At 35.7% G+C, this 27722-nt stretch overlaps 2 protein-coding genes across 2 annotated transcripts; one reads left to right on the top strand and one right to left on the bottom strand.

The window, feature by feature from the left end:
• The first annotated feature begins 17637 nt into the window (after positions 1–17637).
• On the top strand, positions 17638–19045 carry LOC110930347. The gene is made up of 3 exons (XM_022173645.1): positions 17638–17860; positions 17958–18196; positions 18281–19045. The coding sequence occupies exons 1-3, from the start codon at positions 17638–17640 to the stop codon at positions 19043–19045; spliced, it is 1227 nt and encodes a 408-aa protein (XP_022029337.1).
• Positions 19046–23743: 4698 nt separating this feature from the next.
• LOC110876215 (transcription factor DIVARICATA) lies at positions 23744–25428 on the bottom strand. The gene is made up of 2 exons (XM_022124393.2): positions 24757–25428; positions 23744–24348 (listed from the first exon to the last, which is right to left on the bottom strand). Exons 1-2 carry the CDS (start codon positions 25140–25142, stop codon positions 23910–23912), a joined length of 825 nt encoding a protein of 274 aa, XP_021980085.1. The 5' UTR covers positions 25143–25428; the 3' UTR covers positions 23744–23909.
• Between the last annotated feature and the right edge of the window lie 2294 nt (positions 25429–27722).

The following is a 27722-nucleotide window of genomic DNA, read 5'->3' as shown; positions in this document are numbered from 1 at the left end:
TTGTTCCTTTACAGTTTTCATTTTCCGCAAATTTTTCGCTTTATGCTTGGTTCTAAATTTTGTGACTTAACGGATCGCAACATGTGTCTTTGGTTTAACTTTTTTCCGTTTCGTTCTAAATTTGCGAGTTAACATAACGCAACGTGTGTGTGTGTGTGGGTGAACGTTTTTACATCGTCTATTTTTCCCCGTTTGACAGGTTTAACATAAAAGGCGGGTCGTAAATCGACTTACTCATAACTAAAGAATTCCCGCCGTATTGCGGCGGGTCTCAATTCTAGTTGTTTAAAATAAATAGATAGGTGTGAATAGTAGCGGGCTTTTCGATATAACTGACCCAAAACAAAGCCTGTAACTAACCCGTAGTTGGCCGGTGAAAGTGTGAAACTCACAATTTAGTGAATTTACATTTAATGAAGCTATGAAATGCAATATATTATATTTTTAACCATATTTTGTTTTTTGAGTAATTTTTAAAATACGATATTTTACAAACTACATGTATATTGTTCCGGTGAGATTATTTTTATTTATATCTTAATATAAATATTAGTTAAAGCAGAGTGGTGAATATTAATACAAGTGACCAAGCACATATTGTATATGCCATGTTGTAAGATTAAATATATTATAACTTAATATTTAATCTACTAGCTATTATAATCAATTATATTGTATAGATCAAAATATATAACAATCTATTAAATAATTAGTTGGTAATTGTTTATGGACCATATTACCCTTATTAACTAATTAGGTTTCCTTTTGGGTGCATATATAAGGAGAGTAATATAAAGGTTCTAAGGTTACACAATCCAATAATCCTCATAACATCAAATCGACCTCTCTCTCTCTCTCTCTCAACCGAACTCCCTATTCAGTTTTCATCATCACCATCATTAGATTGCACCAGAAGGAGGAACCAGATCACCTTTACTAAGATGTCGACTTCTATTGCTGCTTCACTTACTGGATTCTTTGCTGGCGTGTCTGCAATCACGGGTATGTTTTCATGTTTTCCATTACATCTAAAACAGAACTGTTCAACATGTGGTATCAGAGCATATGTTGATTAAGCAGTTCTGTTTTCGTATCTATTAATTCTGGGATTGAAATCTGGAAAATGGAATTTTGAAAACTCAATAAAATTCATGACTGGTTTCGAGTCCTTTAAAGTTATCGAAATCACTGTTTTGAAAACTTAATTGGTTCATTATGCGACTCGAAATCATATGGTTGATATTAATGTCCGAAATCTGTTTACAAAACATTAAAATTCAGGTTTCGGGTTCCGGAATTTATGTTTTTAATTTTTTAGGGTTCATCATGTGTTCTTAGAAAATTCGAAATTCCTTTATGTTTTGGAATATAATTTGAATTGTTGAATGTTTTTCCTGTTTTGATCTGTTTTGTCTACTAAGGATTTTCGAAATCTGTTAAAAGGATAAACAGACTATGATTTTCAAAATATTTAGATAAAATTAGATCAATGTTAAAACAGGAAACTCTATAACAATTCCTAAGAACTCGAATTTTCAGTTTATTTTTCACTAACAGCCGTAAATGAGCAGGTTTCGAGACTTGGAGAATAAGTGTCGAGATCAGGTGGTTTCGACTAATGGTTCCGACTGAGATTTCGACTCACAATCTAGTGGTTGCGACTCGAAACCTCACAATAAACACGGAATCTCGTTAAGACATCTGAGATTGCGACTGAGATTTCGACTCGCAATCTAGTGGTTGCGACTCGAGACCTCATAAACAAGTCGAAATCTCATAAAGGCATAAAACTTCACTACTCGCAACCGAGGTTTCGACTGAGGTTGCGACCGCCATAAATGACTCGCAATCAGGTTGTTGCTACTCATGACATTAGTGACTCGCAATCACGTTGTTGCGACTCGAAACCTCATAATGAGTCGAAATCTTACTCGAAACCTCACTCGAGATCTCACTCGAAATCTCATTACTTTATTGAGTTGTTAGTGTGAACTAAAATTTAGCTAATTAATCAGAATCAGATAATGTTTTACAAAACCAAAATGGCTTAACTTGAATGAGCTTCTGATGTATCATTTATGTCTAAAGTTGATTTGATACATCTATTTATTGTTCAAGTATTACGAAAGCTATGTTGAGTGTGCATTACAAATGTGAATGTCTTAATATCTGGCCAAAGCTGATTTAATTCATTCATGTATAGCATACTCAACAAGTGCATAACTAAAGTGATTGTCTCATGTCTGGCCAAAGCTGATTTATGACAATCACTTTGCACACATGCTTAAATGATTACACTTCTGGCCAAAGTTGATTTGTCTTTGTTTAAGTAGAATTTTAACTAAGTCTATTATTTTGATGTTAGTAATAGACAATATCACAGCTTCATAATTAAAATGGTCATTATTTATGCATGCCTTAGTATAACATGCCCTTAGATCACGTTAAGACTTCTTTCTTAGTATCATAACTTGCTCATCTTATTTCCACTGTCAGCAACCAATTGTGGGATTCCACCTTTGACTGGTGATAACTTTGCTGCATGGAAAGACTCTCTCATGCTCACGCTTGGATTGCTGGACTTTGATTATGCTTTAAGAATGGATAAGCCAGCAGAACTTACTCCTCAAAGTACTGCTGCAGAGCAGCTGATTCATGAAAAGTGGAGTAGGTGTAACCGCATGTCTCTCATGTTTATGAAGCAGTCCATAAACAATGCAATCAGAGGAGCCATTCCTGATTCTGAATATGCTAAAACCTACCTAGCTTCTGTGGAGGCACAATTCAAAGGGACGTCTAAAGCACACGCTAGTACTTTTATCCTCAAGCTGGTGACAACTAAGTATGATGGGAGGAGCGGCATTCGCGAACATATCATGATGATGAATGACATGGCAAATAAGCTAAAGGGGCTAGAAATGGAAATCAGTGATGGTTTCCTCATTCATTTCATCATTACTTCGTTTCCTTCGTCCTTTGAAGGGTTCAAGATCAATTGCAACACTCAGAAGGACAAATGGATGATGAGTGAGCTGGTCGCTATGCGCGTACAGGAGGAAGAGCGTATGAAGATGGATCACACTACTAATGTTGCTAACTTCACCACCTCCAACTCTAAGAAGAGGAAGAACAATTTTCACAGAAAGGATGCTTCCAAAGTCCAAAGGGCCAATCCTAATACAAGTGCACCTTCCAGCTCTAAGAACTCCTTAGGCAAAATCCACTACAAGCTCTGTAAAAAGACAAGACATATGCAGAAGGAATGCCCTGACTTTAAGGAGTGGCTGGCTAAGAAAGGTAACGATTATTTTATGATACTTGAGTCCTATAATTTAAATGTCCTGCTAATTCTTGGTGGTTTGATTCTGGTTCTATGGTTCATGTTACCAATTCTACTCAGGGATTCCTTTCAATCCAGAAGCTGGGAAGAAACCAAAGAACACTTAAGGTTGGGGATGTATTAAACTTTATGATACTTTATATGTTCCCGAGGTAACTCAGAACCTTGTATCAGGACCAAAGTTAGACATGGACGGTTTTATTGTCTCCCATGGTCATCGCAAACTCTCTATCCTCTATGATTTCGTTCATTTTGGTACTGGTATTCTGGATGGTGGTTTCTATAGATTAGAACTAGATGATGACTTTTCCAAATCTTTGTTGTCATTTAACATTAATGAATCACTCACAAAGATGAAAGAAAAACGAGACTTAGAGACTTCATCCATGTTGTGGCATCAACGTTCAGGCCACATCTCAAGAGAACTATTGAATCTTCTCGTAAAGTATGAAGTCTTACCTCCTCTCGATTTCTCTGATTTTGGAACATGTGTCAAATGTCTTAAAGGTAAAATGACATTAGCGAATAAGAAAGGTGTTACTAGGAGCTCTAATTTATTAGAACTCATTCACATTGACATTAGTGGTCCTTATCAAATCACTGGCATAACAGGACATACTTCTTTTATCACTTTCATTAATGATTATTCTCGTTACATATACTTGTATCTTATTAAGGAAAAATTTGAATCTCTTACAACTTTTAAAGATTATAAGGCTGAAGTTGAAAAGCAATTAGATCGTCAGATTAAAGTTATGAGATCAGATAGAGGCAGTGAATATTACGGAAGACATACTGATGTCGGTCAAGCTCCTGGTCCGTTTTATGAGTTTTGTAAGGGCCAGGGGATTGTGAACCAATACACTATGCCTGGTACACCTCAGCAGAATGGTGTCGCTGAACGAAGAAACCGTACCCTTATGAACATGGTGTGTAGTATGTTAACCAATACTAATTTACCATTATTCCTCTGGATTGAAGCGTTAAAAGCAGCTGTTCATATACTTAATAGAGTTCCTTCTAAGTCTGCCCCTAAAACTCCGTACAAACTTTGGACATAAAGGAAACCGAGTCTTAAATATATGAAAGTATGGGGCTGCATTGCTGAAGCAAAACTTTACAATCCTTTCCTAAGGAAACTTGACCCTAAAATAGTTACCTGTTTCTTTATCGGGTATCCTGATAACTCAAGGGTTATCGTTTCTATTGTCCTTCCCATGTCACCTGTATTGTTGAAACCAAGCGTGTTGTGTTCCTGGAGGATTTCAAGGTCAGTGGGAGCAGTACCAACCCTTACGAAGAATTGCAAGAAGTACAAGACGCAGGGTGGGGGGGACTCGTCGCTTACCATTACTTCGTTTACTCCTCTTGTACCCAATGCAACTACTGCACCTGAAGCTACTGCACCAACTCCATATTTACCTCCATAATCAGAACCCATTATACCTCATAACGAAGGCACATCAAACGCTTAAAACCAAGACAACGCTGAACCCGATAATCAACTCAGGAGGTCATCTAGGCCCAGAAGGCCCAGTAATTGGTATGATTATGTTACCTACCTGACTGAAATGGATCTCGGAAAGCTCAATGATCCTATCTCTTACAATGAAGCCATTAGCAGTGATCAGTCTTCTGAATGGAATAAAGCGATGATTAATGAGCTTGAATCCATGAAGAAAAATGACGTTTGGGATTTGGTAGAATTACCCAACGGTGTCAAACCCGTAGGATGTAAATAGGTGTTCAAAACAAAACTGGATCCGAATGGGAACGATGAATGCTACAAAGCGAGATTGGTTACAAAGGGCTACACTCAGAAAGAGGGAATTGATTATCAAGAGACGTTTCACCTGTCTCTCGTAAAGATTCATTAAGGATCGTCATGGCCCTAGTAGCTCATTTTGATTTAGAGCTACATCAGATGGACGTTAAAACCGCTTTCCTTAACGGAGACTTAGATGAGATGTTTACATGAAACAACCTGAAGGTCAGGAGCATCTAGTTTGTAAGTTGAAGAAATCCATTTACGGGTTAAAACAAGCATCATGTCAGTGGTACCTCAAGTTTGATGAAGTCATGAAGAAACAAGGTTTTATGAAGAATCAAGTGGATCAATGCACCTACCTCAATATGAGTGGGAGCAACTTCACTATACTTGTCCTTTACGTAGATGATATTCTATTGGCAAGTAATAGTTTAGACATGTTGCATGAATCAAAGCGGTTACTCTCGCATAACTTCGACATGAAGGATCTCGGAGATGCTTCTTACGTCATTGGCATCGAAATTCACCGAGATAGACACAAAGGGATCTTAGGATTGTCTCAAAAGGCTTACATAGATCGTGTCCTTACACGTTATAACATGCAACAGTGTCACACCCCGATTTCCACGTGTCACCGGTGGACCCGGTGTGGGGTACAGTGACGTAGTTGGCATCGTCATAGACAATCAACACAATATAATAATGCACAGCGGAAGCAGAATAGATACATTTCAACTTTTAAATAAATTGCAATAATAAATATCACAGTAGTTGAAACGGATCCACAGGCGGATCAAATAAAGTAAGATAAAAATAGTTCAACAGATATTTGTCGTCCGAGCTTGCGAGACTATAGCGGACGCTCTTAGGAAACAGCCAGCCTATTTTCGTATAGTACCTGCACTTAACCTTTTGGGAAAAATACGTCAGTTTACACTGGTAAATACAAATCGACTGACTCATTTTGAAAATGATTGAAAATTGATTTAAATGCACAAGGCATAAATATTTTTATTAACTTGGGATATTTATCAGATATAAACTTGTGAACGAATTACATGCACTTATATCTCTGGTGGCCCGGGATCTGCTGTCCGGGCTAGAGATTAAATGACACACCACATTAAAGAGTTATACACGTCGGGTGTACGCCTACACCCCGTGCTCTGGTCGTGGCCATCTCGTAAGATAATGCCAAGGATATCCGGGACACGGTCAATAACCCCCCAAAGCCTTTAAGTAAGACAAGACTGTTTAAACGAAGTCGCACAAGCTATTCAAGACTGTACACCCATAAGGCGCAGGACTTGTGCGCCCGATCAAGCGGTATTTTAAATACCGTACCCCAAGCCCGTATAGGGAAAATAAGTCAAAATGTATTTACCTGAGCAAGTATAAGTCACAAATGATAAGTGTTGGTAGCTTTTACCGGGCCTCCTAATCTGGAACAAAGGTTTATAATTAACCTATTAGATTCCTAACGGGTCTTTTATTTAAGCCCAAGCTTTGACCGGTTAGTTTTAAGAATGATACGGTTTACGCACGATTAAGCGAAAGACCGGATAGAATGTGATTTAGACCCGACAAGTTTGAATACTTGTATAATATGGGTATACTAAATACATTCTGGATTTTGAAATAAAAATGATATCGTTTGACCCGTCTCGGTCAATTTACGCAAACTAGTTACGTAAACCGAACCGAACGCGAAAAGGGCGATACGGGTAGACAAATGATTCAAATGCAAGTTCCCTGAGATAGTATGCTTAAAATATGATATTATATCAGTAAGTTATGTTCTATATTGCCCGGAATAATTTTAAACTCAATTTATGCCTTAGAAGGGCATTTTGGTCATTTAAAAGATAATAAAAGAGTAAAATTAGAACTCTGAGTTTCGGGTCTGGTTCATACAGTAAATATACTTAATATGACATATTATATCAGTAGGGTATGACCCATATACCAAATTTATCATTTAAAACCAAACTATGCACCGTAGGGGTATTTTAGTAATTTCACAAGGGCTCAAAATGCCAAAACTGGAAATCTGAGATTATATACTTATACTTACTGTTATTATATGAAAATATGCTAAACACATCAGTAGGTATAGGTCTTATATGTTTAAAACAAGTATAACGCTTACTATGCGCTTAAAACGCTAAATATGCGATTTAAGGGCGTTTTCGGGTTTTCAAATTAAATCTGAGATTTTTATATTTCCAGAATACTTAAAATAATTTATTCATCATATAAAATCAGTAGAAAAAGGTTTCGGGTCAAAAGGATGTGTAAAACTCATTTTATGGCTAAAACGGTCAAAACCGACATAAGCCGAAATGACTAGGCGATCTAGGATCCGTTCAGCCAAAAATTAATTAAAAATCATCAAAATTCCCAGAATATTATATTACTTCTGTTGGTAAAAAGTTTTGCATCAAAACGTGGCCAGAAACGGGTTCTACGCGAAAAGGGCCGTTTATGTAACTTTAGAATATAGTTTTACGCTAATGGCCATAACTCACAATCTGGACCACCAACTGATCCGAAATTTTCGGTGCAAGTTTATATATTAGAAATAAAGATTTCTACTCTTTCACTTTTCCAAAAATCACGTTTTATATCAAAAAGGGCAAGATAGTCAACTTTATGCATAAATAGGAAACACGCATTCGAATCGGCTAAGCATAGACTTATGACATGAAATTTCCAGAAAGTTTAACTAAAATGCCAATGGTCAAAAATGCTCTAAAATACAGATCTCACACATGCATGTACGGATCCGAACCGATAGTTTACGAAAAAGTCGTTTATTAAGACTTTCGGTTCCAATCCGGGTTTACACTAAAGATCGTCGAGTTGATCGTGGTAAAATACATTCTTATATTCATAATAAAGCTTTCTATGAAGATCAACCAGATTGCATGTCATCTATATCATTATTCATGTCATTTTTCACAAAAATCGCTTCTGTTGACTTTTCAGAAATAGGTTTGACTCGACATTTAGCATGCATGTAGTGGGAATCAGAGAGTACCCTTTTGAGGGTTTGTTTCCCATACTATTACCAACATAAATCAGGTTTCAATTCGAGAAATGACTGATTGAAACTTGTTTAATCAGAAAGTCAAAGCTTATGAACAAATAGTTTGACTTTTAGCAATAATCACAACAAGAACGGATTAAAGAACGAATTGAGAGCTTACAAGAGTCCTATAGGTGTTTAGTGAACACTAGAAATCAACTTTGATGATCGGATTAACTCCAGAAGGTCTGCCTTGAAGGTTCTTGCAATTGAGAGCTTTTGGTTACTATGAAAATGCTCAAGAAATGAGGTAAAGATCTGATTTAAAGCTGAGAAATGAGGGTTACTGTTGTAGTAGCCATGCATGGCACTTGATTGGAGCTTTTGGAGGCAAGAACCAGCTGTATGTCACTCAAATTCGGACCCAATTCAACCCAAATGGAATTTTCTGTCGCTGGCAGCCCCACGCGGCCCGCTTGGGTCATACCAGGCGGGTCGCCTGACCCCTGTTCAGCCAAAACAAGTTTCAATCTTTGACAGCTTTGGCCCCTGAACTTGTACGCGATGTTTCGGCTACTTTTCTCGACCCGTAAACCCCCAAACTTGGTTTTTAAGAACCTTAGGACATTTACCAACATGGTAATGTCCTCGGATAACTTTGCGCTCAACCGAAAAGCCATGAAATTCGACGTTGACGCTTTTAGTCCCTTAAGTACGGTTTTGGCCATAACTTTCTCATACGTTGACGAAACTTCATGAAATTTTTACCACATATTCTAGTGAGTATATTTTAGCTTTACAAAGCTTCGGGTCTACCAAAAGTTCACTCAGAGGTATAATTTAAACATGTTGACACTTTTGGCCCCTATAGTTTGAAATACTTCACTTTTGTGCAATTTCCGCGTCGTATGATCCATGAACCATCCGTTTAAGGTTATAAACATTATGTAGGGTTATCATAGAGCCTATTTATCCATTGTTGACACTTTGGGCCCTTACGTTCCATAGTTTTCACTGTTTGTCACTTTTAGTCCCTCTAAAGTATGTTTTCACATAACGGAACCTTATGACACGTGTCAAGACATTACTGGACGAAATTTCTTCGAGGTGTTACAAACAGTGCAAACCCTCTGTCACTCCAGTAGTCAAGGGATATGTTTTCGGTTCATTCCAATGTCCGACAACAGAAGTTGAGAAGGAGCAAATGAGCCAAATACCTTATGCATCAGCAGTCGGGAGCCTGATGTATGCTCAAGTCTGTACTCACCCAGATATTGCTTATATTGCTGGAATGCTAGGCCGTTATCAGACTAATCCTTGCCTAGATCACTGGAAAGCAGCTAAGAAGGTACTTCGATATCTACAAGGGACGAAAGACTATAAACTGACTTATAGAAGAAGTGATCATTTAGAAGTGGTGGTCTATTCTGATTCTGACTTTGCCAAATGCAAAGATGACAAGAAATCCACTTCGGGCTATATCTTTATGTTAGCAGGCGGACCCATTTCATGGAAGAGTCATAAACAACAGTTGACCACAACTTCCACCATGATGGCAGAGTACATTGTTGTTTATAATGCAACCTGTCATGGAAGGTTGCTCAGAAATCTGATCACTGGACTCAAAATCGTTAATTCCATTTCTAGACCATTGAAGCTTTATTGTGATAACTCAGTTGCCGTTAGTTTCTCGAACAGTAACAGCTCGATTGGAGCTGGTTTATATCTCGATACAAAGTATCTGTTCGTACATGAACGAGTTGAGGAAAATAATCTTTGTATTGAGTGTATTAGTACTAAAGATATGCTTGTGGATCCGATGACTAAAGGTCTACCTCCTAAAGTTTACGAAGAACAAGTTCGGAATATGGGATTTACTAAAGACCTTATTTAGCATATTGTACTAGCTTATGTTTTAAGTTAATGAAATTTCCTCAGTTTGATTTTGTATGTCTCTAAGAATATGTTCAACCGGTATAATGGCATACAGATAAATAAAGTTACAAATCAAACAAAGGGTTTATACGTATTTTGATCATAACGATTAGGTTTTAAATTGAGGCTATAGTATGACTAATGGGGGTCCTGAGTCGAATGATGATTCAATGGTTGTATTTCTCTGCTATAGTTCTTGGTTTAAGGCTAAAATGAGTATTAACTCCTGATCAGGCTTATCTAATACTCATAGTAAATGATTACTCGTCTAAGTGGGAGAATGTAAGATTAAATATATTATGACTTAATATTTAATCTAGTAGCCATTATAATCATTTACATTATATAGATCAAAATATATAACAACCTATTAAATAATTAGTTGATAATTGTTGATGGACCATATTACCCTTATTAACTAATTAGGTTTCCTCTTGGGTGCATATATAAGGAGAGTAATATAGAGGTTCTATGGTTACACAATCCAATAATCCTCATAACATCAAATCGACCTCTCTCTCTTAACCGAACTCCCTATTCGGTTTTCATCATCACCATCATTAGATTGCACCCTAAGGAGGAACCAGATCACCTTGACTAAAATGTCGACTTCTATGGTTGCTTCACTTACTAGATTCTCTACTGGTCTGTCTGCAATCACGGGTATGTTTTCATGTTTTCCATTACATCTAAAACAGAACTGATCAACACATGCTACAATCAGAGTTTAGTTTTTCCTACGTATAAAGCGAAGCTGTTTAATTTTGAGTGTTTTAATAATATAACATAGTATGTAAAAATATGAATATACCCTTGAGACATCTTTATTGTTATCGATACCGGTAATGATATTTATAATGGTTTTTTTTGATGTTCCGTATAAATTTTGTTGAAAAATGAGTTGAATTCAAAAATAGATTTTTTTTGTATCTTAAGCCATAGCAAATGCCGGTACCATGACAAACAGAACTGATACCAACAGAACAACATCGGTACCAATATCGGTGTTAATGGAACCAGAATCGTTAGTTGTTTTTATTGTTTTTAATTAATGTAAATAAACGGGTTTTGATAATATTACGAATTATTGTTAATTAATATAATATTTTTATATTCATAATAAAGTGTATGTGTGTGTGTTTTTGAATCGTAAGCTATAGAGAGTGGTTATACTGTAACGATGTTGTGATGAGCAGGACATAATCGACCGACCAACACTGGTACCGATATTGCTATTATCGGAACCCGTACTGTTATTTGTTTTATAGTTTTCAATCGATCTAAAACACATGGCGAAATCATTTTGGGCATATCCCAACTTTATTTTTTGAGTTTTTTTTTTCAGTTGGTATAGCGAGTGCCGGTATCATAGTGAACTGAACCAATAGCGACCAAATTCTAGTTGTGTAGCGTGAGGGATTCCCACTTGCTATAATTAGGTACACACACATGCACGCGTACCGGCACACACACAAACGCGTATATCACACACTCACGCTTGAGCTTAGGAGTTTGAAGATTGATTGACGCCAATGAATGAGAACATTGTAAGATTAAATATATTATTATGTTGTATTTAATCTAGTAGTCATTATAATCATTTACATTACATAGATCAAAATATATAACAACCTATTAAATAATTAGTTGGTAATTGTTGATGGACCATATTACCCTTATTAACTAATTAGGGTTTCCTCTTGGGTGCACATATAAGGAGACTAATATAGAGGTTACTAGGTTAGACAACCTAATAACTCAAGAACATCAATCGGCCTCTCTCTCCCATAACCGAATACCCTTTTCGGTTCTTCATCACCATAATTAGTTTGTACCCTAAGGAGGAACCAGATCAAGCTGACAATCATGTCAAACCTTATTGCTGCGTCTCCATCTGGATTATCTGCTGGCTGTCTCTTGCAATCAGGTATGTTATTCATGTTTTCCATTATGTTTAAACAGAACTGATCAACATGTGGTGTCAGAGCATATGTTGATAAATCAGTTCTGTTTTCGTATCCATTAATTCTGGGATTGAAATCTGGAAAACAGAATTTTGAAGACTTAATAAAATTAACAACCGGTTTCGAGTCATATGTTCCAAGTCCACTGTTTTGGGAAAAGAATGTGTTTTTAAATAACTCGAAATCAGAACGGGTAAAATTAAGTTCTGAAATCGGTATAAAAACTGTTAAAGATTCAGGTTTCGGGTTCCAGAAAGTATGTTTTTAATTTAGGGTTCATCATGTGTTATTAGGAAAATTTGAGATTCCCTTTTGTTTTGGAATATGATTTTGATTATTAAGTGTTTTTGCTGTTTTGATCTAATTTTATCTTTCAAAGTTTTCGAAAACTGTTAAAAGAATAAACAGATTATATTTTTTTGACATATTTTGATAAAATTAGATCAGTATTAAAACAGGAAACTCTATCACAATCCATAAAAAATTCGAATTTTCAATATTATCTCCAATCACAGCTGTTGATAAGCAGATTGGAGACTTGGAGAATAAATTTCGCAATTAAATGGTTTCGACTAAGGTTCCGACTGAGATTCTGACTCGAAACCTCATAATGGACTCGAAATCTCACAAAAATTCAAGGAGAACTGAGATTGCGACTGAGATTCCGACTCGCAATCAGGTTGTTGTGACTCGAAACCTCATAAGTCACTCGAAATCTCATTGAGGCATTAGTCTTCATTACTCGAAACCTCGAGATTTCGAGTGAGGTTGCGACTGATATTAGTGACTTGAAATCACCAGAGATCTCGAGACCCCACTTGGAAGTCGAAATCTCATAAGATCTCGACATCATTAAGGGACTCGAAATCTCATTACGGTTTCGAGATTAAAAGGCCACTCGAAATCATAAAGGGACTCATAATGAGTCGAAATCTTACTCGAAACCTGACTTGCGATCTCACTCGAAATCTCAAGTTAAGTTGAGATTTCATAACTGAGTCGAGATCCCACTCGAAATCTAAGTTAAACTCCAAATCTCATTAATTTATCAACTGCTATTAAATAATTGGTTTTGTAAATACTTAATTAATTAGATATTTTTTCAAAACAAAAATAGCTTAACTTGAATGAGCTTCTAATGTATCACTTCTGGCCAAAGCTGATTTGATGCATCTATTTATTGTTCAATTATTATAAAATCTATGTTGAGTATGCATTACAAACGTGAATGTCTTATTTCTGGCCAAAGCTGATTTAATTCATTCATGTCTAGCATACTTAGCAAGTGCATAACTAAAGTGATTGTCTCATTTCTGGCCAAAGCTAATTTGTCACAATTACTTTACACACATGCTTAAATGATTACACTTCTGGCCAAAGCTCATTTGTCTTCGTTTGAGTAGAATTTTAACTAAGTCTATTATTTTGATGTTAGTAATAGACATATCACAACTTCTTCATATAATGATCCTCACATTAATGATCCTTTATTAATCTTATGATCATTTTTTATCTGCCTTATTTTCTGTACCCATAACTTTACTCATTGTAATTTTCTTCAATATCAATATCTCATCCACTCTAATTCCTAAACCTGATATGTTTTGCTTTATTTAAAGTTTCTATAAGATTAGCTAATAAATCCTTGATTATCTCTTAAGACATGATAATCCTACTGCTCACTTCTGATAAAAGTACTATATAAGAAAAGTAGAGCATGATGAATAGGACAAATCGAATATGATGTCTCTTATGATAATCAAGAACTCTCTAACATAAATGCTATCACTAAACTAATTCCAGATTAAGTCTTTCCTAAGACTAATCTATTATCTATTGAATAATTACAAGAATTCCTAAGATGCATGCCTTCATTTAAAATTCTAAGCTATAAGGTGAAGTGGTATATGTGAATACGTTATCATGTACAGTACCATGACCCATAAAATTAAGGGTTTACACATGGAAATAAGTACATTTTCTAGTACACTACATACTAAAATGTTCACTTGTACAATTTGATGCCTTATAAATCAACTATAACACTCAAAAGTACCAAAGGAAATGAGTGTGTTGATAAACAACATATGTACAAAGAAATAAATGTTTGAAACTGGAAAATAAGATGTTATTCACCTTACAACCACTAAAACCTTATAAGAGGATAGTTCTAAGGTCCATAGTTAAAATACAAGTACACAATTCCAACTCAAAGGTTCCTCAAGGGAGAATCTCACTTCATAAGTATGCCATTAGACTAGGCATAAGTAACAAGACTATCCATTATTCAAAAGAACAGTTGGATAAGTTAATTAGGTAGTCACTTACTAATGATATATAAGTCTGCTAATTTTAATATTCCAATTAACACATGATTAGTTGACTCTAGTTCTAAACATTTCCTTACCAGAAGTCAACAAATAACTAACATGAGAGTTAGTTGACTCTCCCTCCACAAATAGGTGTTGCACCACCACCACCGCCAGAGCGGCTTATTCTATTTTCCTTTTGTTGTTTTTGGTAAAAAACATTGTAAATGTCATTTGTAAATATTTATGTTATGTTTGTAAATATTTATCTTATGTTTATCTTTATTGTTTGTTTGTTGTTTGTTATCGTATTATTTATCTTATGCACATTTTGTTGTTGGTTTATCCTAATTGTTAAACTAAAAACGCTATCATAACATAATCGACGACATATTACAAACTCGAAACATAATCCGACATATCTAACTAATACGGCAAATGCTATTGTAACATAATCGGAGACATATTACAAACTCGTAACATAATCCAATATATCTAAATAATACGGCAAAACTTGTTTTCCATAATAAAGTCGAAAACTATTCAACACTTATACGTTATCACTAATATACTCGTATATCAACAAAAACTCATTATACTTTTTCAGTTTTATAAATTTACAAAAAAAAAAACAAAAAGTAAATGTATATGAGTCGTATAAGTTTATATGGGTCGTATACATCTGTAAAATCCTCAAAAACTGATAAAAACCCATCAAAATATTACACTTTGGTCGTATAACATTATATTGGTCGTATATAAATGTATAGGACCTGTATAATATTATACGATCCGTACACAATGAGATAAAAAAAATATTCCCTCGCATTTATTTTTGTGCAACATTCTTATATACAGATAGCATAACCCTATACGACCTGTATGTGAAAACAGGATTTTGAAAAAAAAAATGCATCACATAGGCGGTAGAGGGTTTCCTCCCTCACACTTTAGGGTGGAGGGAGTGGTCACCAAATGATGAGTGTTTAAACAATTTTCTAACCAATAATGTCATGTCATGACAAGTCCTAACCCACTCCCCATTTTGCACTCAATCACTAGCAATGGTCAAACACATGGAGAGTGGTAAACAATTTTTTTTAAATGTGATTGGTTGAAAGGGGTTGGGGCCCACCATTCACCCTCTCTCTCCCACATTTCTTTTCTTCACCGAGCCGGTGAGTAGTCACCGCCCACACCACCTCTCTCCTCTTCCCCGATCACCACTCCAACACCGGCAGTGGTTCTCCACCCAGTAAACCCCACTCCCCGATCCACTCCCCGCAACCACTCCCTCCACCCTAAGGGTGTGGAATTTTATATAAATTTTTTAATGCGTATTATTATTTATTTTTAAGCAAATAATATAATTTATATTTAAACAATTACTCATCCCTATGTGTCAAAACCTCTTCAAGACCAGAAGTATTTTTTTTCTTTTAAACAACTCAATTTTGTTTAGAAATTATACTAGGTGCGAATCTCGAGAGTGGATGGTTGATCGCCGCCTCCTTGTCTTGGAGGCTCTCCGGCTAGAACCCCGTGTATTACACGGGTTGAATAAATGTAATTGTATTGTATATACTAAATAGTAAAACAATATATGTATTTAAAAACCTCATTTAACACGAGTTGAATAAATGTAATTTTATATATTAAATAATAAAAAAGTTATATCTTCAAGAATCAGGGGTTTAATAAATGTAATTTTATATCCCAAATAATAAATAAAAGTTATAGAGTAAACTGCAATTTTACCCCCTAAGGTTAGGGGTCATTGGCATGTCTACACCCCCTAAGGAAATAATTGCATTTTTACCCCCACTGTTTGGGGTTATGTCGCATGTTTACCCCCCGGGCCAAGTTTCCGTTAGATGTTAGCGTTTTCTGTTAATGGTCAAAGGACAATTAGGTAATTTCACTTTCCTGTTGACCTGCAACCTCATTTAATCACCAATTCATCACTTTGAAACCCTGAACTTAACCTAACTCGAATTTGAAGAGCTCCGCACCAGCGATCAGGCATTCTTCAACAATTACAGCAGATTAGAAGTCTGTTATGAGCATGGATCTTCGATTGTGGAAGATACGAGCTGAAGATCAGTATTTCGAACCAGGTGAAATGTACCGTAAGTGACATGCAAGCTCACAGGGTCTGAATTAGGTAAAAATTTAACTTTTTTCTATGTTAATTTGTTGTTGATGTGTGTTTACAGGAGAAACCCAATCTCGATTTACCATTAAATTTCACCATGGAGGTAATTTTGTAGAAAACCCAAATAGGAAATACTTTGGTGGGAAGATGAACTACATTGATCATGTAGATTTTAGAGTGTTGAATACTGATGTTTTAGAGGAGATGGTTAAGAAATTAGGATACAATGATGGTTTGTTTTTCTGCATTCATTACAAGGAACTGTACTGTTCGTTGGATTTTAGTCTTAGGACATTAAAAAGTGATGTTGACTTAGAGCCTATCTTTGATTATGTGCGTCAAGGAGTCCACATGATAGACATGTATGTTGAACACCGGATGTCAACAATATTGGAAAATACAAGTGAAGGTCTTGTAGGGGCATGTAAAGCAATTGTTCCAGCATCATTTACAATAAATAATCAGAATCATAGTATGAATGAAGATGAAGAAGAGAGTGAAGGAAGTGATCCTGATTATGAGTATGTTGAGGAAGATAATTTGGTTTATGAAATAGAGGTGGATATGCAGAGGTTCAGGGCTAATGTTGATTTTACTAGGGAAGAGCTGGATGGTTCAAGTGATGGGGATCATGATGATGACAGAATCGAAGAAGGTCATGTGCCTGTTGACCTGGAGGATTTTGAAAGTGGATCGGATGACAATTCAACCCTTAGAGATACGGTTGCCAGGAAGATAAGGAGGAGAAACAAGAGTGCTTCAAAAGGTCCAAATGATCTGCCATTCTATATTAGTCAGCTTATTGATGATAAGAAAAAGATGAATCAGATGGTGAAAGATTATGCTCTTAAGGCAAGGAGGGATGTGTTTATTCTAAAAAATGAATTGTTAAGGTATAGGGTAGTATGTTTTGGAAGCAATCCACCACTACTTGGTCCTACAAAAAAAGGGAGAAGAGGGGCAAAATAGTAAATGCACCAAAGTAGGGCAAAAATACAAGCACCTTAAAAGGCATACCAAGCCCATATGTCCTTGGGTAGTTCACATCTCAAGGAACACAGACAAGGATAAGTGGTGTGTGAAGACCATTCATAATCAACATAATTGTTTGACAACAAGGGCCGTTTCTTTGTACACAATGGGTTCGATTGCAAGAGAGATCCAACCTATGATTGAAAGCAATCCAGACATGCCAATTCAAGCAATCCAAAATCAACTGCTTCGGAAGCATCAACTTGAAATATCACTACATAAGGTCTTCAGAGGCAAGAGGATAGCAACTACGAAGATCTATGGTGATTACCAAGAACAGTATGGTCTGCTAAGGTCATACTATGATGAACTTCTAAAAGCCAACCCAGGTAACAATTAAAATTGATGTGGAGCCATGTGGGAACTCAGCTAGTCCTACAAGGCAGTTTTGAAGGGTTTATTTTTGTTTTGCCTCTATGATGAGAGGATTTAAGATGATTGGAAGACCATTACTGGGTGTGGATGGTTGTTTCATGAAAGGTCCATTTCCTGGACAGATCTTGAGTGCTGTTGGTATTGATGGGAACAATAGCATATATCCAGTTGGTTATGCCCTTGTTGAGGCAGAAACAACACAAACCTGGAAATGGTTTTTGCAACTGTTGAGAGATGACCTAGGGTGTACGGCTAACTCTTGTTTCACCTTCATCAGTGACAGACAAAAGGTAATAACTTCTTAAGTCTTAATTAAAACATTGCAAAAAACTTTCGTAGAAAAATATTGTGATTAATTGCATTTTGTATCACAGGGTCTGATTCCTGCTATGCTAGCTGTTTTTCCTAATGCTGAGCACAAATTTTGTTTGAGGCACATTCACGAGAGCATGAAATCCAAGTGGCGTGGAGATCTTTACAAGAATTTGCTTTGGTCAGCCGGAAGGAAGACATCTATTCCATACTTTAACAAAGCTATGGAAAAAATTAAGACAACAGAACGAGCTATCTATGACTGGCTGAATGAGATCCCATTCACCGCTTGGTCAAGAGCATATTTTTCTGGAAGAGCTAAATGTGATATGTTGCTGAACAACATATGTGAAGTTTTTAACAGACAAATCGTAGGAGCAAGGGACAAGCCGATTATCACATGCCTAGAATTCATTCGGGAGTACATGACCAAGAGGATAGTGAATGTCAAGAAATTGCAAGCAAAGTGTATGGGGCCACTGACTCCTCATGCCACTGAGGTCTTCGATGAGATTAAGAAACAGGCTGCTGAAATGTCTGTTTTAATGGTTGATTCGGACAAGTATCAAGTCACAGGTCCGAGATCACAGTGTGTTGTGAATGTTAAACATAAAACTTGTGCATGCAGCAAGTGGGATTTGACAGGGATGCCTTGCAAACATGCAGTTGCAGGCATATGGGATATGTCAAGGAATAGCATTGATGTTGGCATACAAAAAGACTGGGTGGATGAAGTGTATTGGCTGTCAACATGGAAGAAAGTTTTTATACCTACGTATTATTTAAACCTAGTTATATTCATACGTTCAGACAAAAAAAAGAAATAAACAAACTTTGTATTTCGTTTTGTAAGAAAAATTAGAGGATACAAATTGTCTGAGAAAAAAAATAAAGTAATAATACTTAAATCAAATTCTATATACTCTTAAAGTACAAAGTCGGTGGAAATCCCACCGGCTTTGCCTCCCCCTCCCATACTTATACGATTTTGCAATTTTAGCCTCTTTACTTTGGTACCTTCAAAGTTTCATAAAATGACAAATTTAGTCCCTAAACTACTACTCCATTTTACAAATAGTTTGTTTTTGATACCCCAACTTTGTGGTAGTTTCCTTTTCAGCCCCAACTTTTTTATAGTTTACTTCTTATCCCAAAACTTTATCAAATTTTATATTTACCCTTTATTAGTCCTTAAGTTTAGGAAATGCAAGTTTTAACAACTTAACTTTTTATGAACTTTGTAAATACCACTTTGACCCCCTTGAGAGTTTTTGGCTTGACGATAAAAAAATCGAGTTAGTCGGGTCGCGTATAATACGTTATGATTGTACGATATAAATTCGATTTACGTTATGTTTTGATCCAATCGCAATGCAACTATAGCATACATTGAGTTCAATCAGATACGTCAGAACGTGCGTTTTCATATGGTTAACATATTACATAACGCTTGGACTAATCCGTTCGATATTTGCAAAGTACCCGCGCCGCAACGCGCGCGGGTCTTCTTACTATTATTATATATATATATATATATATATATATATATATATTTGAAGCTAATGAATAGTAATTTTAATATTATTATAATATATAGTTTTTTTAATACTTCTATTATTTAAATAGTATAATAATAGTTATTTTCTTTACTTTTTAACCTTAATCATTTTTTTAACATCACGTGTTAGGATAAGCTTGGTGTCAGCCGGTATCGAGCCAGTACTGGTATCGAAAATACCGTTACGGTCCTGTTCGGTATCGGTACATGAAGGTAAAAACCGACACTAATACAGAAAACGCAAAAAGTTGGTGCCGAATTGATATTGTACATCTTTTGTTCGGGAAATTCAGTGCTGCTACCCGGTACCATTTGCTCATCCCTGATTACGGGTACCGTACGAACAACAACGGTATCGTACAACTTTTTTTTTGTTGATTTTCTTCAACTTTTAATTTTTTCTTTTTTTAGTTTCAGGGGTAGGGATGAGCTCGGTGCCAACTGATACAGAATCGGTACTGATACCGAAAATACTAGTTACGGTATCGGTGGTATATGAAGGTAAAAAACGGTAGTGAACCGGTACTAGGAACGCCACAATTCGGTACCGAATTGGTACTTAAGATCTTTCGGTTCGACAAATTTGGTACCGGTACCCAGAACCATTTGCTCATCTCTGAACACGGGTTTCATACGAACAACATCGTTACCATACAACTTATTTGGTTGATTTTCTTTCGGTTATCTTTTATTGTTTTTTTTTCTATATTTTCTTTTTATTCTTGTCAGTAGTTCCGTTCGGAACACGCTTGTAGTGATTTGAAAACACATGTAAACACAGACTAAATAACAAAAGAAATTCGCCGCGTTCTTTAAACCTAGTTATATTAAAAGATAAGTAAAAATGCTTATAGAAGTGGAGGGTATTGATTGCCTCTCCCCCCTCCCCCTTCACAACCATTTTGACCTTGCCACGACCCGTTTAGTGACATGGCACTGGGCAGTATATCGTGAGTGTGGGCAAGGGCGGACTCACCTATTTTCCAAGGTGAGCGGACGCACCCCTTGAAATAAAATATAATAACCTAACCCACTGCCCTTTCTCCTTCTCTCGTCCCGCTCTTTGTTTTGTGATCCCAGACCCACGACACCAACAACAGCACACAACAGGTCTTCATCAGGCAGCAACAACTTCGGATTTCGCCGGAGAATAGTAAATTTCAGCCACCAAACTCACAAAAATAGCATCTTGATCACTTTTTCCTTGCATGGTTCGATTATTTTGTTGTTTTTTGTTTTATTTGGATTTTTAGGAGATAAAATTATTTAAAAAGTTTGAAATTTCAGTTCTTTTGTTGTTTTTTGAAACTTTAGTTAGCTGATGTTGTTGTTTTAGTTAAAGTTTAGTGTATTTAAATAGTTAGTTACAAGGAATAAAAAATTAAAACTAGAGCATGATTTTAAAGTGGAAAATTATGAAGTTAGGTGATGATTATTTAAGTGTTTAATGTTGTTTTTAATGGTGTTATTGGTGTTGTTGTTTTATATTTGATAGGAACCATGAGTAGGGAAGTTATGACCGGATTTCTTAAGAGGAAATGAGTTGAATCATCTTCCGAATTCGTTGATGTGGATACTCTTCCTTCAGATCCTTATGATCGCAAGCCGATTGAATCATATAACGTGAATCAACGAGATGAGATTAGAAGGGCATATCTACTAAGAGGACCATGTCAACCAAGAGGTATCGAATTCCCAAAATCAACGTTTCAAGGTAACGAGTTAAGAAAATTTAAGGAAGAATGGCATGACAAACACGAGTATGAGGGATGGTTAGAGTATAGCTCAAAATCGGGTCGTGTGTTTTGTTTATGTTGTTATTTGTTTAGGAGCCAATTTGGAGACCGTAGAGGCACATTTGGGAACCGTTTTAAGGTAACATCGGAACTACTTGTTTGTATGAGTTGTTTGAGTCCGTATGGTAATTTTAGTGCGTTTGACATTCCATATATACTAAAACTAGCCGGGAAGTATATGATTTCGATCAAGCCGAAAAATGAAGGCTTCCGGTTCAACTCGAAAACTATATTGATTTTGTGAAAAAAGATAAACAATTCGCCAACTTGAATGGTTTGTCAAGTCTTGTAAGTTTAATGGTTTGAACAAATATTCACATATCATTTACATTGATGTATCGTTTATTGAAGCTTTTTCTCGTATTACTCTTTGCAATTGCATCCGTTGAAAGATCTTTTTTGGAAATGAAGAACGTGAAGACCGACTTGTGTAATCGGATTGGCGATGAGAATTTTGTGAAAGTTGTATACGTTATATAGAAAAAGACTTGCTTAGGAAAGTAGCTCTAGATGATGTTTAGGATAGATTTCAAAACATGAAAACCTGTAGGGTGACATTTTAAATATGTTTGTAACGGCGTTTGATGTGTTTTTGATAATTATATAAATTTTAGCTTGATGTTCTTTTGTTTTACATGAACCGACCGATACGGACCGAATTTTTTTATACACCTAGGGCTTAAAATCTTTAAAAGTATTCTACACCCCTATGAAAAAATTCTTTGGTACGCCACTGAGTGTGTGCCTGACGTAATATGGCGTCTCTCACGGTGCATGACCCATTAGATATGGTCTAAGAGTGAGATTTAGCATTTTCTTTTATTTGTGACACGGTATGTTTGAGATATGTTTTAATTGTTAATGTTAATGTTGTCCGTTTGGAAAGAAGGGGAATCTTAAATCAAATTGTCTCTCAGCTCCAAATACCAAGAATCCATCTTCCTATACTTAATTGTTACAAGTACCTAAAAAGATTACAAGCATTAGTTCCAGATTGTGAACCAATATTTCCCCATGTTAGAACTTACATGTCACTTGGTACTAAAAGGATTTTTTTTTTTTTTTGAATAAGTGACAAGCACAATGATATAAATATGTGATCAGTGAAGCTAGGTTTCTTCGGATAATTCGAGTCCCAGTCTTTAATACGTTATACTATTTAATTTGTTAATGATCGATGTTATCATTACCAGATACTAAGACTGCGTCAACTAGTTACACCCACGATTGATGGCTTTTCGTTAATGATTAATTATTATATCAAAATTGCAAAATAGTTAGAATGTTTGCAAGTGAAGAGGAGAGGCTAAAGAAGTATGCAACTTACCTAAAGAATAAAAATCACTTTAAGTAGTGGAAGGTATATGGGACCAAATTAAAGGTGCTAGTAAGAATATTGAATGGTGGACAAGACACTGTTTTTTGTCACAATGTACGTAGGGTGGAAATTAAGAATACTAGTCAAAGAATATATAATTATATTGACACTAAACAAAGTTTGATTTCAATAATGGAAGCTGCTTTAGCATAATCCATAGATTCAAGGAAGCTTTATTATACATGATTCAAAAGTTATGTACTATGATGAATTAATTTTAGTTTTAGGTCCAGTTAGGTATTATTACTTTATCATTGTTAGGTACCCTAGCCTAATTACTTCTTTTTTAGATCATGTTAGTGCTACATATACTTTAAGCAACAAGATTCTTTGCTTTTAGGAATATTTATAAAGATTCTTTTTAATATTATTTGAACAAACTTAAAGATTCTGTGTAACATGCCATACTTAGTTAATCGCCCTTATGAATAGACTCCAAAAATCATTGGTTGATCCTTGAAGCTTTGCACATCCCAACCTATGTGTATCTCTAGAATGGGTTGATCTGTGCGAAATTTTTCCGCCCTAATTAATGTGTCGTAGAGGGTAAGATATAATAGAAACTACTATAAATGAAAACTGGTCAATCGAAGCGTGTGACCTATAATGCGTTTATCATTTTTTGTAGACCCATTTTCATCTATTGAAAAGCTCAAGTTCGACAAATAGTGTTTTGGGCTGACCCGACTAGTTTAGAGTTTAAACATGTACAAAAGTTAGCTTTTTTGTCGCGTTCCCAATGCATCCATTTTGTCACCTCTAATTTTCCTAAAATTGTGCTCAACAGGTTAAGTTGCAATAATAATGAACAAGTGCTAGAAACTAAATAGCAAGTAATCAAACAACTACATCACTTTTATCCTACAAACTTCAATAAATATTCCTTCCTAGCTACTAAATTAGCATAAAATCAAGTCCTAAAACAAACAATATTAATACTAGATTATTGTTCCACAGTCCTAGCAGTTCCCTTGAAAAACTGTACCCAAATGTCCATATTGTGGTCCATATGATGAGCTCCCTATCCCATGAAGTGGTGCCATCATTAATGCCATATTTGTTGCCACCTGCTGCTGGTTAGGGTGGCTCCATTGGTACAGAGCTGCTTTAGCCATGTGGTGGTGCGGCGGTTCTAGCGGCGGTGTGGTGGTGCATTCACTTGGTGTTTGTTCCATGTCATGTCCCGGATAGTGATTTGTTTTTATAGTTTGATTAATGTGCACCGTGGTGATATCGTGAATGCTTGACCTCCGTTTATCTTTACCTCCGGATAACTGGCGAATGAAGTATTTCTGAGCGTGACTTGCCACTTGTGTCGGTGTCCTAGTTGTCACGAAATTACGCGATATATTTCTCCAGTCCCCTTTACCGTATTTCTTAAGCCCCAAAAGAAATTGCCTGAGATTTAAATCATAATACAAAATGAACCAGATTTTTTTTAACAATAATGTATATCTATGGACCACATCCTTTATGACTATCACATGCACTGCCAAGTTGTATGGTTCCCATTACCCATGCTCATAGTTTTTGCTGGGCGGGTTGGATAAAGTGTTAAAACATCGTTATTTACCCAAAGTTTATAATTTTTTGATAATAAATTATCTGTGTCGAATATGATTACAAAACTTATATATTCTGTATTTAATTTATTTATCCATAGATCCTTACTTTTACCATAAAATTCGTACATTTTTGGTTTACGCGTATGTCCTATAACATGAATCAATAGATTCATAAGCCATATCTAAAAGTTACTACTAACGATTAAAGGTTAAAGGAAAACCGAGTTTTGGATAAATTTACCTGTGCTCTTCTTCTGTCCATGGAATTCCTTTTTTCTTTTCATGATCAAGAATCCTGTTAGATTGACATCTCTTTCCTCCATGACTAAAAAGTTGTGGATGATTAATATTAGCCGCCCACTCTAACGCGAAAGGATCATCGGGTACAACTAACACGCCTGCCTCTATATCACTAATATCTTCTTCCAGTTTCCTATACTGATTGATGACATCTGTGACCGATTTACCGGGGATCATGCGCGCCACATTGTGCCACCTGTCGGGTGTCTCCTTGTCAAACAAGGCCAATGCATCCTCAAACCTTTTGTTCTCTTGTTGGGTCCATTTGGTTCCCTCAAAGCCCATGAAATAAGAGGATGAGTTGAGGATTTGGGTTCCTGGATTCATGTTTTTTTTTAACAAGATTCAAGAAAACAACCAACTTTCCAACACATGAGGAAAAGTATTGAAGATCAAGTTATGAAGTAAAGACTTAAGGAGAGTTTGTCAGCAGCAAAGCAAAAGTGTAAATGATTGAAATGAAAGGGGTATAGATCTGAATTGGCAGATATATATAATGCCAAAAGAAAAGAGATGAAGAGGTGGTTAGATATGATTGGGTGGTATGTGTGTGTGGGGAAGATAAAGGCAGCCAAGAGTCTGTGATTGGTGAAGGAAGCAGATGCACATGGCTACTTTTTACACAAAATATAGAAAACAAGTTTGGCAACAGAAGTTGTGTTGACATTTAGCTAGCTGTGTCAATTATTATGAACAGAAGTTGGCATCCACTAACAAAAGGGTTGCTCTTCTTATTCTCATTTAATTAAACTTAATACACTATTATTATTATTATCATTTTCTGGTCCAGCCTCCTAAATCATTTTATTATAAAAGTTAGCTTATTTTATAATGATATAATTTGTGGTCCAGCCTCCTAAATCGTTTTATTATAAAGGTTAGTTCATTCTGTAATGATATAATTAATATAGTTATGTTTAACAAATGAGTTATAAACAAAAATAAGGATCAATGTAATATTTATGGGTCGGCCTAAGGCCGGAGGGTGTGGGGGCGTCACCCTTGTCTATCAGCATCAATGGCGTTTGGGTAGTGGCGCCACCCCCACACCATGGGGTTTAAGGAGGGGCGCTATAGGTAGCTCGCCACCATGGTAACGAGGAGGAAGAAGTGTTCAGGTGGGGCCCACATGCATTTCAACCAATAGAATCTTTTTTTTTTAATTTTGTTTAATACGGGGATTTATACAATACCATGCAAGTTAAGGGAGGGCGTGATAAAGCCCCCTGGCTGATGTGGATCTAATGTGACGTTGACGTGTCCTGATAAAGCCCCTAGGGTCCCACATCCCATAGCCTAATCCAATACATTGTAACTTGAACCTGGTTTTACTCGTTACTTAACCCGTCTGGCCAATTTGCTGCCTCTAGATCTACTCATTGTGGGTTTGTTGGATGCGAATGCTCCCTCCATCACACAAAAAGGGCATATGAGTATGGGAATTCTGGTTTTGTTTGATATGTCATAGAAATGCATCCAAGAAAGATTCCTATAACAAGTTAAATAATTATTTGTTTGTTTTTGTTTGTTAGTAACTATTATAAGTTAATAGCATCATTAATTATGCTTTACAAGCTTTTTTAATTTTTTTTTTTATCATTATTCATAAAGAACATTTTTAGATTTTTGATTGTTAGTTAAAACTTTATGGCTCATGCCGCATATACCAGACCAAGATAATCGGGATGGGATGTTATTCGAGTAGACTCGTAATCAGTTCAAAGAGGCAAAGTATTATGAGACTATAGGGTGTGCAGGAGCCAAGTACTTGGAGGATGCCCCTCCACGTGATTGTCATATCAACATCCAAGGAGGATGCCCCTCCAATCTCCAATGATGGACCAAGAGGGATGAAGGATGGGCCTCCTCATTTTTATTTATTTATTTATTTTAAATCAACATGTTTTTTTTTAACATTTAATAAGTTATAAAATAAATCATTATCCTTATTATTATCTATATATTAAAAACATAAGGTAATGAACAGTAACAACAATTTTTAATATTATAGTAAATATATATATAGGGTAGGGTTCCAGCGTAAACAACCTCCCAAGAGTGAACTGCGTGAACAGATCTGAACCCTTGATTTCCTTTTTAGTTGTTAAAGGTAAGATTGTAATTATATAAAAAATTATCTATATATTAAAAACATAAGGTAATGAACAGTAACAACAATTTTTAATATTATAGTAAATATATATATAGGGTAGGGTTCCAGCGTAAACAACCTCCCAAGAGTGAACTGCGTGAACAGATCTGAACCCTTGATTTCCTTTTTAGTTGTTAAGGGTAAGATTGTAATTATATAAAAAATTAGATTTAAATCATTATTTTAATAATTGAATTAAGTTACATCTTTCCTAATTTAAATTCATTATCCACATTATGTTTTATTTATTAATAAGATAATTATCAAAACAAACAACAAATCACCAGATTTCAATTTAAATTTTTATTTCAGATTTCATCACCAGAATTCAAATTTTGATTTTTAAGATCCACGTAACCTTCATATTTAACGGTATACACATGTGTACTTGGTTATAAATAGAACAATACACATGTGTACTCAGCATCGTACATATGTGTACAGTAATTCACAGGTGTACATCAATATTCAATACAAAAAAATTATGAGATATCACAAAAACAGACGATAGACACATGTGTACATCGCATTAAAAAGAGGGAAAAATCAGAATACACATGTGTACATCACATTTAAACAGAGCAAAATCAGAATACACATGTGTACATTGCATTAAAAAACAGAGCAACATCAAAAAATTGAACAAAAAAACTCCGCCCTCCTAAGAACTTGGTGAAGACGATCCGAAAGATTAATGGGAGCAGAACCCTTATGTAGCCCTCTTCGGAACACAATAAACTGATCGCCGACCGTGG

Source organism: Helianthus annuus, chromosome 13 (assembly GCF_002127325.2).
Source record: "Helianthus annuus cultivar XRQ/B chromosome 13, HanXRQr2.0-SUNRISE, whole genome shotgun sequence".
NCBI lineage: Eukaryota > Viridiplantae > Streptophyta > Magnoliopsida > Asterales > Asteraceae > Helianthus > Helianthus annuus.
This window is presented reverse-complemented; position numbering and strand designations above follow the sequence as displayed.